At 27.4% G+C, this 14,073-nt stretch overlaps 2 protein-coding genes across 3 annotated transcripts; both read right to left on the bottom strand.

The window, feature by feature from the left end:
- Window positions 1-776: 776 nt before the first annotated feature.
- On the bottom strand, window positions 777-7,645 carry LOC107164912 (SPRY domain-containing SOCS box protein 3-like). 2 transcript variants are annotated; one of them, XM_015512916.2, is made up of 5 exons: window positions 7,254-7,645; window positions 5,423-5,663; window positions 5,246-5,348; window positions 2,436-2,564; window positions 777-2,373 (listed from the first exon to the last, which is right to left on the bottom strand). In XM_015512916.2, exons 2-5 carry the CDS (start codon window positions 5,609-5,611, stop codon window positions 2,150-2,152), a joined length of 645 nt encoding a protein of 214 aa, XP_015368402.1. In that variant the 5' UTR covers window positions 5,612-5,663; window positions 7,254-7,645; the 3' UTR covers window positions 777-2,149. The 2 variants fall into 2 exon arrangements, with proteins under 2 accessions (XP_015368402.1, XP_015368401.1); XM_015512915.2 differs by having other exon boundaries at window positions 5,423-5,613; window positions 7,254-7,642.
- Window positions 7,646-10,791: 3,146 nt separating this feature from the next.
- LOC149055514 (uncharacterized) lies at window positions 10,792-13,858 on the bottom strand. Its single transcript, XM_089226474.1, has 6 exons — window positions 13,542-13,858; window positions 13,128-13,470; window positions 12,856-13,056; window positions 12,587-12,783; window positions 12,356-12,495; window positions 10,792-11,348 (listed from the first exon to the last, which is right to left on the bottom strand). The coding sequence occupies exons 1-6, from the start codon at window positions 13,706-13,708 to the stop codon at window positions 10,855-10,857; spliced, it is 1,542 nt and encodes a 513-aa protein (XP_089082600.1). The 5' UTR covers window positions 13,709-13,858; the 3' UTR covers window positions 10,792-10,854.
- Window positions 13,859-14,073: the final 215 nt, after the last annotated feature.

Below are 14,073 nucleotides of genomic sequence, written 5' to 3'. Positions count from 1 at the left end.
TCCATAGCACGGAGTTGTAGGGGTACAACTTAGTATATGTACATTGTGGCCAGTTTATTGCAAGCGCAATCTTGCACAACTGCATCATCATAGGTTAATACAATATTTTTATAGTTAATACGATATTAGGATTACATATTTTATCATTGATTATATTATATTTATATTAATGCACAATCAGTAATTATAGTCCACAGAAAACATCGTTTTCATATTCTAATTTCAGTATTTTGTGGTAGCGAACTAGTTTTCCAGTGTGGTACTAAAATAACAACTATTACAACTGTAATGATAAATATAAAAGTACCAAATGTATTTTATTATTTTGAGTTTGCTATGAATAAAAAATAATAATAAAATGTGTTTATGTATTATATTTTGGTGTTTAGTTGTTGAATAATATTATCAAAATATATAACTTATTAGTTATTTAATAGTATGTTATAAATGAATAATGATGTATGATGCATGCTTGACTTATATGTACATACATGTATATATCTATACAATTGATAAAAAACATGCTAAACTATAGGTCTACTTACATTTCAATTACTTTTTATCATTATTTATTAAATAGTGTTTCTTAAATACTGGCTTAGGAATTCGAAAGTTTATGTCAATTGGTGACTGCAAAAATCCGGTTATTGTCCCTAAGAGGGGGGGGGGGTTGGTAATTCAAATTTAATGTTAAGCAACACCTGAAAAAGTTGGCATAGCCGCCACTGACTACATAATTCTGCAATGGAACATAATATGTCACATTTTCAACAAAGTTTGACTACGAAATCTAATTTAATATATATTACATGAGAAAGCAAAGAATAAATATATTATAACGATCAATGTAATGTAAATTCAACATAAATCTAAATATCTAATATAAATAATAAACGATAGACTACACTACTACAGGGTACATACCAGCAGTTGATGCCATAGATACATACAATTTTTTAAAGTATATAGGAATTTTAAATTATTTCTTCTATACTGAGTGACAAACTGTTATCAGAAAATTAACTATTACATAATTAAAGTATTGTATCTACGTATACAACACAAAATAGTATTTTACTATAACGTAACATAATATGTAAACCGTATCTAATTAAATATATATTATATTCAAAATAAAATAAAATATATATATTATATACTAATGCAACAATAATTATTATTGTACCTACTTATCTATTGATATTTAACATTATAAAAATAGCATTGGTACATTTAAGTTTAAACATTTATTAATGCGAAAATATATCTTTTAAATGTCTTAATTTAAGAAAATATTTTACTAATCTTTCAAATATTTAGTAAAGACAAAATACATAATTGTAAAATTGAACAGTTATTAAATTTATTGGCATACTGGTATACAAATACTTTTATCCTAAAATATTAATTTTAACAAATTGAATTATTTTATTATTCTTACTTATGTAGTTTATAAGATAGTATTAGTATTTAGTCCAAAAAATAAATAGTTTTTGGGTGGTATATTATATTTTACAATGATTAAGCTCAACTTCTGTTATATAACACTACTCGCTTCTGACATATATCAATAAACACACACAATTTTATTATACTAGTACACAGTGATCACATAAAGTAATTACTAGTTATTAAATGTTTATTTAATCTAGTTAATAGTTTTAATATGCATGATACAACACTACCTAAATAAATTGTATTAGTGATTTATTATCAGTTGCACTTATATAAAACAATACATATATTGATAACTTGTTTTTCTAAATTATGCAATTTCAATGTAACATCGTTCTTACTTAATTCTTAAGCCAAATTTAATTGAAACATTCATTTGAAAGTAACAATTTATCACAAGTAAATAAAAAAAGAAATTATCTTCACTATGACTGAAGCAAATGAATAATTTTTGTTTGTTTAATAAAATAAATAAAATAAAAGTAATAGTAATAATATTAATAAATCACTAATTAAGACAGATTGGTAAAGACACTGTATTCATAACAATTCATACATATGCAAAAAAATTGTGTAGAAAACTACCTATTTATTTTTAATAGTTTACATATCTTAAATACTAAAAGTTTTCTCAGAAACAATATTATAAAGTTATCTTAAAAAATAAAATATAACTATGAAATATTAAGTTATGTTAAGAAGAATAAGATTTAGGAATCCACCAAGAGTCCATTAGCATTTTTGAAATACCAAATGGTATTAATGAAGTCTTTTTAGAGTCAAGAGCTTGCAAACAATACAGTTGTAGATTTACTGGCAATGAATGGCAGTAATTTATTGTGAAATTAGTTCGGCATGCAGTGGAGCAAACCATGGGATAGAGGGGATTTTTATTATTCAGTTTTTCAAAAGCCACACCTAAAAATTATTAAATTTAATAAGTTTTTTGATTAGCAGTGCAATTTTAATTAATCATTTACCTAATGGAATTCTATTACGGAAAAATTCCAATGTCCCTCTGCACATATCCAATCGAACTCCTATCAATGCATCACCGCGAAAATAGCTTTGACCATATATCAAACTTTCTCCACCGTGGTGTTTGACACCTATTGAGGAAAATATTGTATTATTAGGTATCACATATACATATAGATAATAAACTAGAGTTCGCTAAACTAAACTAGACTAGTGATAAGATGTGAAGTTGTTATCTACATAGACCTTTCTTTTATAGGTCTATGATTATCAGCCACTTTGAGTAGGACATATGGATACTGAAATCCCGCTAAAATTTAAATTTTTTTCTTTTTTACAAGTAATAAACAATCTGTATCAATTACATGGCAAATATTTGAATTCTTAATTTAAAATGAACATTTTTTTTATTGTTACTTATTACTATTGCAATATAATAAACTATGGTATAATATGATTGTCATTCATACATTTTTGAATAAAATATGTGTGTAGTATATTATACTTAAAATGTATGAATTAGAATTTTAAATAATAAAGAAATTATTTGCTAAAATCAGTCTGAGTTGTTTTTTAGCATATTTCATACAATATATATTTTTTACATATAATATGTATTATTTATAAATAATATTATATTATACTATATTATTTACATATTAAACCTTATTATTTTCAATACTCTTTAATTGTTTACACTATTTTCATAGAAAACAGTTGACGAGTTGAAGTAGTATTTCACTATACATATTATGTAATATGTTAATTACTGAACAGATCTATCTATGTACTTATACACATTGTACAACATAAACAAAACAATACAATAGAAAATTTTTTACCATACATTTACATTCAACACACTAAGATAAAAGTGGAATTTATTTTTATTTTTTATATTATATTATATTTATAAAGTATAAATTATTATATTTTGTTAAAATGCTAACAACGTGTTGTGTCAAAAAATGTTCTAGTCGTGGTAATCAAAAAGCTAACAGCCCAGGAAAATTTTTTTTTCTGGTAATCAAAAACTAAATAAGGTATTTGTTTAGTATCTAACCTACCAAGCAAAAATCGAATTTGAGTACTGATCTAATAACAGACAAAATCATTTCTTAATTGGTATACAATAAGTGTACCAATTGCTAAACATTTTTTGAATAATTTTGACTTAAATGCCGTAAGAGTTAATAGGTATGTGTACCTTTTATTCATATTTTATTCTATATTTTTTCTTATATTCTGTTTGATTGATTTTAACATTATTAAATGTAATCCTGTAACTATTATTTAATATTTGTATTAAGAATTAATTAATAATAAAAAATAACATAAATTTTATGTTTTTTAATATTACTAAAAACACACATATTTAAATCTTTTAGCAAAAAACACTATTTTATTCAATAATGAAAGTGGTTAGTTATCGACAAAAGCTTCATAAAACTATTTTATTTTAGAATATGTAAGTTTTTTTTTTTTAATTAGGAAAGACAATTTACAATCTGTGCACAATAATTTCAATAAGTATATTTGATGTATTTACCTAGAATAAAATAACATGAATAACGTGTTGAGGAAATAACCCCATTGGTATCACCTCCTATGCTAATTTAATAGATCTCTACATCGTTTACGCTTTAGTCTATGTGGTGGGTTTTTTGGGAGGGTGATATTAGAGTATTGTTATGCGTGCTTAAATTACGACGGAAACGTTTGTACATTGTTTTGACTAGTTCAGTGGTAGTTGTTATTTTTAAGTCATTATGTAATGAAAAGTTAGAAACATATCAGGGGGATTTAGTTAATAACCTCAGAGAAATTAGTTGGAAAGCTTAATTAAAAAACTGTTTATTTAAATATATCTAATTTAACTATTAATAAATTATAGTACCTACTATAATACATTTACCTAATGTTGATGTTTATTATTAGAGGTCGGATTTATATTCTCTTAAAATCCTTAAAATATGATGTTTTTATGTCGCATAAATTAGGCAATATATTCTCTTAATATTCTTTTAAAATACCAGATATATGATGTTTTATGTCCTTAAATATGAAAAATATTCTTTTAATATTAAAAAAAAATTCAGTTTAAATTTATTTTAGCTAACGAAATAACCTACGTGCTATCGCAATTGGATTAATTTTTATTAAAATCCAGAAATTACTTATTTATAAACAGAATTATTTAGTGAACATTATACCTATCAAAGTGCTGATATACGTGAAATATATTCATTATATGCCGATATTACAAAAATATTCTCTAACGTGTTAAATATTCTCTAACCCATAAAATATGCTTTTTTATGCAGAATAAATTTTTTCCTATGAGTTCTGTGTTTCATGAATCGTAAAGATTTCTCACTCCCACTTAACTGCATAGACTAGAAATAAATATGTAAAATCATAAAAATCCGACCTCTATTTATTATACAAACATAACCAAAGATTATTAAAAACATTATCATCAGAAGTTAAATTACCAACATTAAATAACATCAAAATGTTAAAATTAATTTGTTACCTTAATGAAAAAAAAAAGATAACTCAAAAACGTAAAAGTATATATTTTTAAACATTTAATTAATATATCTGTGAGAAATGGTATTATCAAAATTATAACATGATAAGATACGAATTACCTACTATTGTCTATTATGGCAGATATGTGACTTCAAATGTTTATCCGGTAAGTATAGGGAACCTGGCAATCTAATTTGTTATCTATATCAGTGTTAGCTTATATTATTATGCATTAATATCATCAGAAAAAAAAACTGAATGCAACCGCTTAGCTTACCTCTAAAAGAATATCCCCACGATTTCTCATCTGATCCTATTAGACTGGTATATTCATTTTCAGAGCTCTCCAAGTCGAAATCTTTTGTGCCAACACCAACTATCTGTGAGTACAGAAATAAGTTATTGGCATTATGAAATATCCCCTAAATACTAATATTTTTAAATGTGACTGTACCATGTCAGTGGCCATAGGCGAACCTTCCATTTTGATCTCCCAATAGTAGATATGACCGGGCATAAACGGCATGTCTCCACGAACAGCTCCGGTACCTTTACTAGTGTTTGGATGAATTACTACCTTAAACGTGTCGTCTGATACACTCACATCAGTGGTTGATTCCAAGGGGTCCCATCCCCATTCCATGTCTGGCCAACACAATATTAATCATGTAACAGGTAGATATATTGTTACAGCACTATAATAATTATATGATCTGTTTCAAAGGTGGGCATTAACTAGTTAAATTAAAAAGATAATTTTTTTAAATTTTTTAACTTAACAAGTTTCTAATAAACCTATGAACTAGTTTAATAAATTGACAGTTGAAAAACTTAGCTTTTCTCGGTTGATTCAAAAATAATGTATCAAGTTAAAAACGCTTTGAAATTTTTTGTTAATACTTAAATATTAATATAAAATAATCCAATACTATAATAACTAGGGAACGGATTTAAATGCTCTAAAAAACAAGAAAAATGCCTTAAAAAAATGCTTTAACATCAAAAAATGCACTAAAGAAATGCCCTAAAAAACTTTAAAAATGGGTTTATATTCAATAAAAACAAAAAATGCAAAATAAAAGTTACATTTTTTAATTCTTTGATGTATGAAATGAACTTTTTGCTTGGAAACCAATGTTTTCGGACATTCAGAAAAAAATGTAATTTGCATTCAAATCCGTTCCCTAATAATAACACAATCTATTTTGTCCTTTTTCTGGATAAAATAAATTTGTGTAATGGTTTAATTTATCAGATTCGTTAGACACAGCCACTCTTAATGACGTGCTTTACGTACCAATTAAAAATATAGATTAACTTTTAACTTATCGAGTTAGCTTAGATTCATAGTTTGTTAAGAGTATGTAACAGTGGAATTTGTTTTCTCTGTCTTACCAGTGCGTAATATAGCAAATTTACGCTCAGCAGAACACTTGTAGCTCCTTTAGTTTAAAAATTACAGTGAATCGACCTATTATGAAACTTGATGGTAAGAACATCTGTGTTTGTATGTTGGTTTTTTACAATACAGTAGGGTCTCGATAATCCGAACGAGATTGGGGAAAGGGGTCGTTCGGATTATCGATTTGTTCGGATTACCTATGGCTTAAAAAAAAAATATCAATTTTATTTTTATTTAAAATATGAAATTTTATTTTTATTTGTATTAATCGTGTAAAAACTCGTTATTTCAAAAGACATTGAATACATAAAAATATTAATATTAATTATGAACTTTACCATTTAAAATATTGATTTTTTTTTGTACATTGGTTCCCGTTATGAATTGGTAGCCTTGTCCCACATAATTGAAAAACTTTATTACCGGAAAATATTATTTATAAATACATACATAATACGTACATATTATGTAGTATGTACATATTATGGCGATAAGATAATTCTCAAGCCCGTTCGGATTACCGCGTCTTTCGGATTAGCCTGTGTTCGGATAATCGAGACCCTACTGTAATTCAATTTTTAGGTGAGTTATGAGCATTTTTAATGTACTGTATATTATATATGCTCATAAGTCACTTAAAAATTGAGTTATCGTAAAAAACCAACGTACAAACACAGATAATGTACTTACCATACACTTTCATAATAGGTCGATTCACTGTAATTTTTAAGCTAAAGGAGCTACAAGTGTTCTGCTGAGTGTAAATTTGCTATATTAGTGTTTTAACATAAGGATCATATGTGCTCCTTAACTTAACTCAATTATTTTCACTGGTTTGCCCGCCTTATAGACCTTGTTTTAAGCACGTTGGCGTTATACTCACGGTTACTGGCACCTAGACTATCGTGGTCCATCGAGTTTAGGAGGGCCTCCCACTGATTATAACTCGACATGGTCATTATTCGTTGACCAATTTTTTAGTTTTAGATTTGAAATATTTGACGTACGATCGACAAACACTATATAGGTAAACTTTATTTCATCACACGGTGCTGTGTAAATATAACATTAATTCCAACTCTTCTCGCTTCACAGAGCACTCGCCGTTCTCGATCAATTCGGACACTTTGTAGACCAAAATATAATAATAAACGGAACGACGCAATAACTCGAATATCAGTCGATTCAGTGAACGGACCAAGAGCCGCTGCTGATAGTTAATACTAAATGTGCTAAAGTGCAGAGGAAGACCAGTCGTGGCCCGTAGGTCGTGGCACTGTGGCAGTCGTGCTATTGAAATGTTAAGCGTTAAACATTTATTTAGTCATTAGTGTTTACTGTTTACCACGGACAAATACGGCCACACAGCGCGACCTGCCGTTTCTAGAAAATTCTATAATTCTTTAGTCTTTGCACGAATACTCTACACACAAACACACTCTCCGCTAGATGGCGCTATCGCCGTACGCGCATTAATTTAAGATTTTTCTACTGCTTTCAATGTCAGAGACACAGACAACCATACTGAGTGCAGTATAGAAATCTGTGGTCTTAGATCATCCAAATCACATTTTTTTTTATTTTTTTTTTATTGGTTAAGCATCAACTACATAGGTTATTAGCTTGCATGTGTTAATTTCTACATTAAATGATTATATGCTATTGTACAATTCTATTTTTTTAAAGTATAAAATTATGCTATGAAAGTTTGAAAATGGACCAATTGCTTCGTACAGGTTGTCTGGGATGTTGAAATCTTTTCTAGTTTCGTTGAAGTTTGGGCAGTGGATGATGATATGTTTGATGGAGTAGTTTGTATTGCATGTTGGGCAAAGGGGTGGATCTGTCTTTGCCATAAGATGTCCGTGTGTCAGTTTCGTGTGACCGATTCTGAGTCGATTAAGAATCACTTCATTTTTTCTGTTTATGTCAGTGTATTTCGGCCAGAGTACGACAGAGTGTTTTATTTCTCTTAGTTTATTTTCCGTGGTCGTGTGCCACTGTGAGTTCCACAATTCAATACAGTATTTGTTTATGTTTCTTCTTATATCTACAAGTGAGGAAAAAGGAATGATTTCACCATCAGGACTATTGACTGCATTTCTAGCCGCTTCGTCTGCCTTCTCGTTTCCCTTTATGTTGCAGTGACCTGGGGTCCATATAAATCTTATTTCTTTGTTTGATTTGGAAAGAAGGTTTCTAATTGAAAGAGCCAATGGTTCTGATAGGGTTTGGGATTGTAGATTTGTTAAGGCACTGAGTGAGTCAGAACATATATCGATTTTAGTATTATTGATATCGAGGGCTAATTGAACTCCTTTCAATAGTGCTAGGTATTCAGCTGAATAAATACTGCATAATTTATTGAGTTTGTACTGTTTGGTTGTATTGAGGTGTACTACTGCAAGTCCAATGCCCAAATCGGTTTTGGATGCATCCGTATAGATCTGAGTGCTGGTATTTGAAGTGTGTATTAGTTCATTAAATAGGTTATTATAAATAGTATTTGGTGTTTCTTTTTTAAGGTGTTCTGTTAAGCTTGTATCAACTAGGTAATTTGGTTGTTGCCAGGTGGGAATCAGACTGCTTTCGCGTTGACATATTTCGTTATATTCAATATTGATATCCATCATCTCTTTTTGTAGCCTCAATCCTAATGGTCTTCTTAGTTTAGAATTGTGTTCATATATATTTGAAAAGCGTTTTTTGTTTAAAAAGTGAGTAGTTGAATTTTCCGGTGAAGATAAGATGCGAGCTATATAATTAAGTGATAATTTAGTTCTTCGGTACTGAAGTGGGGGTTCACCAGTCAAGGATAACAAACTAACAATCGGGCTGCTTTTGAATGCTCCAATTGAAAATCTCAGTCCGGCATTGTGGATCTTATCTACAATATTTAAGAGCTTTGATTCTGAGTTTCCATAACAAATAGAACCATAATCAAGTTTGGAAATCACATTTTATTGTTATAATAAACATAGATATTAATATCTATGATAATAAATTACTATTGTTGATAATGTAATCGCCATGAACCGATTAAAAACATCAGAAAAAAATTGTAATAATTAATAAAATAAATGAGTGGGTAATTAATTAAAATACTGATGTCGTTGACGACTCATTAAAGTTGAGTATAACTATTTATTCTTATTCTTAATTTCTCATAAATACATACAATTTTAATGTTTTATTTTTATTGGTTTTCACTTAAAATTTAATTGATTGGACTTTTAATTTTAAATTTATGCTCATATGTGTGAAATGATTATATTGATTTTATATTTAATTAATACAAACAATTTTAAGTAAACTTTATTAATAGGATTTTTTATGCATCATGATAATCTTCTACATTCCAACCATTGGCAGACAATTTTTTATTTATAGATTATTTTTTTTTTTTAATTAATATCTAGGCTTCACTCTAATAAACACATTATAACACTGAATAATGAATATAACTTGACACAGCTTAAGTCAAATTTCGTTTGTAGAACATTAAAGTTTAGGAAGTAAAAAGTATAAACGTTGTTTATTGAAGGAGATAATCATACTTATGAGTTATGTTATTTAAAGTAAATATGTTTTTGGTTTTACTGTGATTTTTTTTTTTTTTTTTTTTGATACAATTTCAGGTTGTACTGTTGTACACCATATTACAGCGATAAACAGCTCTAATGATTTCTTATAATTTCCTGTTTATTCTTCATATATAATACATTATACATAACATAATAAATATCACTAATTTCAAATTTGAGTACAATAAATACATAGGTATAATATATTTCATAGTAGTGATAGCATTTAAATTAAACAATTTAAAGTCATAATTAGCTGGTTTAAAGTTAAGATACGATATTTTTTGACTTTCTTTATATTTTTTATATCGAATATGGAATTAAAAGAATCTATATTATGGATAGCCACATAAAACCTTATCACTCGTATCAATTTGGTAAATCACATGTAGATACATGACCACATCATCATTCAATGACAGTTATTTAGGGGAGGCCGTATTAATCCGGAAAATAAATGGGCGGAACGTATAAATTCCGGACCGTATAAATCCGGAACGTATATCGCCGGAATCCAAAAGTGAAAAACCGTATTTGGTCGGAACGTATACCTCCGGAATTAAAAAAATATTAAACCGTATTTTCCCGGAACGTATTTATCCGGACTGTATAATTCCGGAACGTATATCGCCGGAATCCAAAAGTTAAAAACCGTATTTGGCCGGAACGTATACCTCCGGAATTAAAAAAAATACTAAACCGTATTTGCCCGGACCGTATATTTACGGAAAGTATTGTAAATTGTCTATTTGAAACCCCTGAAAAAGAAAGTTAATAATAAAATAAATAATGCTAACATAATAAATTGCATTTATTGATTTTTATTTTACACGGCAAAAAATATGTACTAAAATATTTTAGTTGAAAAATATTTAGTTAACTTGACTAAGCTTATAAAATTTACAAAAACAATCTCTGGAAAGACACATTGGCCATCCTACAACGTGGACATGTAGTTGGTGTTGGCAGATTTTGAATGCATGTGTTACATATCCAAGCATGACCACAAGGTAAAATAATGAATTGTTGACTATTTGATGCAGTGTTAAACATACAGACCATACAAACAGACTCTTGAGGCTCAATTGTTGCAGGTTGTGGTGGTGGTTCTTCTGGTACATGTTCTTCTTGAGTAGTTTCTATGTCTGGTTCTGGATCTAATTCTACTTCATTTGCCCAATTTATTTGTCGATTCAAGTATCTTGAAGTAGAATAAGATACCATTTGCATAAATTGCCATATACTTATAACACCAGCATTATACTGGTTTGTAGCATTTTTTATTCTTTTTGACTGTAATAGATATTTCATTTTTAAATTTCTGGTGGGTTGAAGATTATTACTGAGCTGGTTAAAAATTATATGGTAATTTTTAAACAAATTACTCAAATTACCTAATAAAAAACAAAAAAATTTATATATATATATATAAATAAATAAATTGTGGAATAATTTTATAGCTTAGAACTTAAGATACTGTTTATAGTAGGAAATTGCATGTAGTTGGTATTCAGGTGGGTCAAAAGTAAAAAAAATTTATTGATTTTCAAAATACCTAACATAATAATAAGATAAATACTAAATTAAAGAAAAATAAAAACAATAATATTAGTAATTACAATATAAAAAAAAATGTAATACATTTTTTACATTAAAATTAAAATCGAACTATACCAAAAATAATTAATATATTAATCTATTTAAAATGCATAAAAAATATAATATTATACTACACAAATTTATTAATTTAACCATAATCTTTGTAGTATGAACTGTGTAATATTTAAATTAATACTAATTAATATTTAAATTATTTAATAAAATGTTTTTCATTTATGTTTAACTAAGTGTTATTTATTTTTGATTCCAAGTTTTTAGAGCTGTTAATTTTACATATTAGTCAGAAACAATTGCAAATAAGACAATTATTATGCATTGTACTTTAATATTAATTACATTGTTAAAAACATAATTAAAGTAAACAATTGTCAATTATACATGAATAGGTGATACAGTATATTCATAAGTATACTTTAACTTCCCTGTTAGTATAGATATTAAATAATGCTTGGCTAAACAAAGACAAATGTATATGTTTTTGTTTTGACTATGGTCAATTCACTAACTACCTACCTACTTATAAATTATATTAATACAATTATTGTTATTATTTATTATTTATGTATAGTTATTAGGTATGCTTAATTTGAACTTATATTCACTTAATATGAATAATGTTATAATAAATACTCATACTATTTCAAAATTGGGAAAATGTTAAAGCTATGTTCCCTATCGCTCTGTTGTCTTATAACTTATTATTTACTATTTTCACTCCCTCTCTCTTAAATGTCAGTTATAACTTCTATTGACCTTAATGAATAAATATTTGTATATTTACTTAAGAATATCCATAGGTTAGGATGTGTCACAGAGAATTTCAATCTTAATTGATTATGAAAACTCTCCAGATTATTATTGGTTCTTCTTGGAAGCCCATTTACCGACATAATTGGAGCACCTACACGACGCAACCAATACCTATATAGATAAAATATTAATAAATAAATTCTGTATGATTTATATATTTTTTTTAAATATAAATTTATATTTATTTGTTTAGTAAAGTTACCTTTCATAATAGCTGAACAAATTATCCATTGCAACTCCATGGTTAATAGCAAACATTTTAATTAATTGAAAACCTCTTTCAATATCTTGAGGTGGTAGTAATGGTAATCCGAATAAAAGTTTTAGACTTTTCAACGCATTTTCATTGGTTTTTACAAGTCTATAGTATCCCCTACTCTTCATATTTTTGAAAACAGCCTGTATCAAAAAAAAGTATGCATCAAATAAATCATTTTATAAAGCACATATCTAATAATTATATTAACCAACCTGATTATGATGGAACCAACAACCTGCAGTCCGTGTTCCTGGAAAATATGATTGCAGTACATCTCTTAATGCTGTTTCATAGTCAGTAATTATAATAGTGGGTGATACATTTGTTAGGATATTATTTTTTATATAATGGAAAACTGTGTCGTATGCATTTCTGGTTTTTGATTCCATTAATACAAATATTAATGGTATTGACTGCAAATACATTTTTACAATAAAAAGTTTAAAAAATTGAGTATATTTTATTTTAAGGAAAAAAAACTTACATAATTTTGTATCATAACATGAATAGTCAACATTTGATATCCCATTCTAGCCGGAATGACTTTAAATGTTCCATCAACATGGAGTTCTTCTATGTCCATATTACTTATATTTTGGGTTAATACTGGACATGCAAATATCATATTACTTTTCCCATCTATATCTTGCACACAGCTCCTAAATATGGTAATATCACAGCAGTTATATCTTGGTAACTGTCCATTTTCAAAAATGATTGCCAGTTGTTGTAAATTTTCGGGTAAAGGAGGCATAGATGATCTACGAGCCAAGCGCATTAACGATTCGGCAGTAGACCACGGATATAAGTTTGCTGACAATGGATGTCTACAATACATATAACTATTATTAATAAATTGTAGTTTTACTTTTTAAAAAACAAAATATATATAATTTACCTTCGACATTCTTCATCATAAATTAATTTTAATTGTGTACTTTCTGAGGCCGCTCTTCTTTTTAAAATATTTTTAAGATTATCTACTAATTGTATGTCATTGTTTTCACGCTCATGATTGGTATGTAGTTTCATAACAACCAATGAGCCATCTGGCATCTTTTTCATTGAACCCAGGCAAAAATGTAGGGTACGTTTACTACATTTGTAATAACTATTAAATCAATAACAAATTCATTAGTTTCCAACCCCTTTTCCTTATATTCATTTCAAAATTTTCATTGGATTTTTTTAATTCAATTAATTGTAATACCTATTACTTATTGGGATTAATATAATGATTCAATTTTTCAATGTTAATCGAATTCTTAAATGTTACCTTTTAAATATCTATCTATCTACTAAATATCTAAATTAATGTATTTAATACTAAAATACATTATATGATAAATAAATTGTCATATCATCGTATTGTTTTTTAAAACAATAATATTTTTTTTTATATGTTAATTTTCGTAGATGTTGAAAGGTTT

This window comes from Diuraphis noxia, unplaced genomic scaffold, assembly GCF_037042655.1.
Source record: "Diuraphis noxia isolate RWA-SAM2 unplaced genomic scaffold, SU_Dnox_SAM2 contig0004, whole genome shotgun sequence".
Classification (NCBI taxonomy): Eukaryota; Metazoa; Arthropoda; class Insecta; order Hemiptera; family Aphididae; genus Diuraphis; species Diuraphis noxia.
Note: the sequence above shows the minus strand (reverse complement) of the source record. Positions and strands in the feature narration are given on the sequence as shown.

Excerpts from the sequence above, each read along its gene's own strand:
- LOC107164912 (XM_015512915.2), bottom strand. The coding sequence starts at position 7,329 with ATGACCATGTCGAGTTATAATCAGTGGGAGGCCCTCCTAAACTCGATG. Across the intron at positions 5,349-5,422 it reads CGCCTATGGCCACTGACATG|ATAGTTGGTGTTGGCACAAA; the intron begins GTACAGTCACAT and ends CTGTACTCACAG. Across the intron at positions 2,374-2,435 it reads CCGTAATAGAATTCCATTAG|GTGTGGCTTTTGAAAAACTG; the intron begins GTAAATGATTAA and ends AATAATTTTTAG.
- LOC149055514 (XM_089226474.1), bottom strand. The coding sequence starts at position 13,708 with ATGAAAAAGATGCCAGATGGCTCATTGGTTGTTATGAAACTACATACC. Across the intron at positions 13,471-13,541 it reads TATGATGAAGAATGTCGAAG|ACATCCATTGTCAGCAAACT; the intron begins GTAAATTATATA and ends TATGTATTGTAG. Across the intron at positions 12,784-12,855 it reads GTTGGTTCCATCATAATCAG|GCTGTTTTCAAAAATATGAA; the intron begins GTTGGTTAATAT and ends TTTTTGATACAG.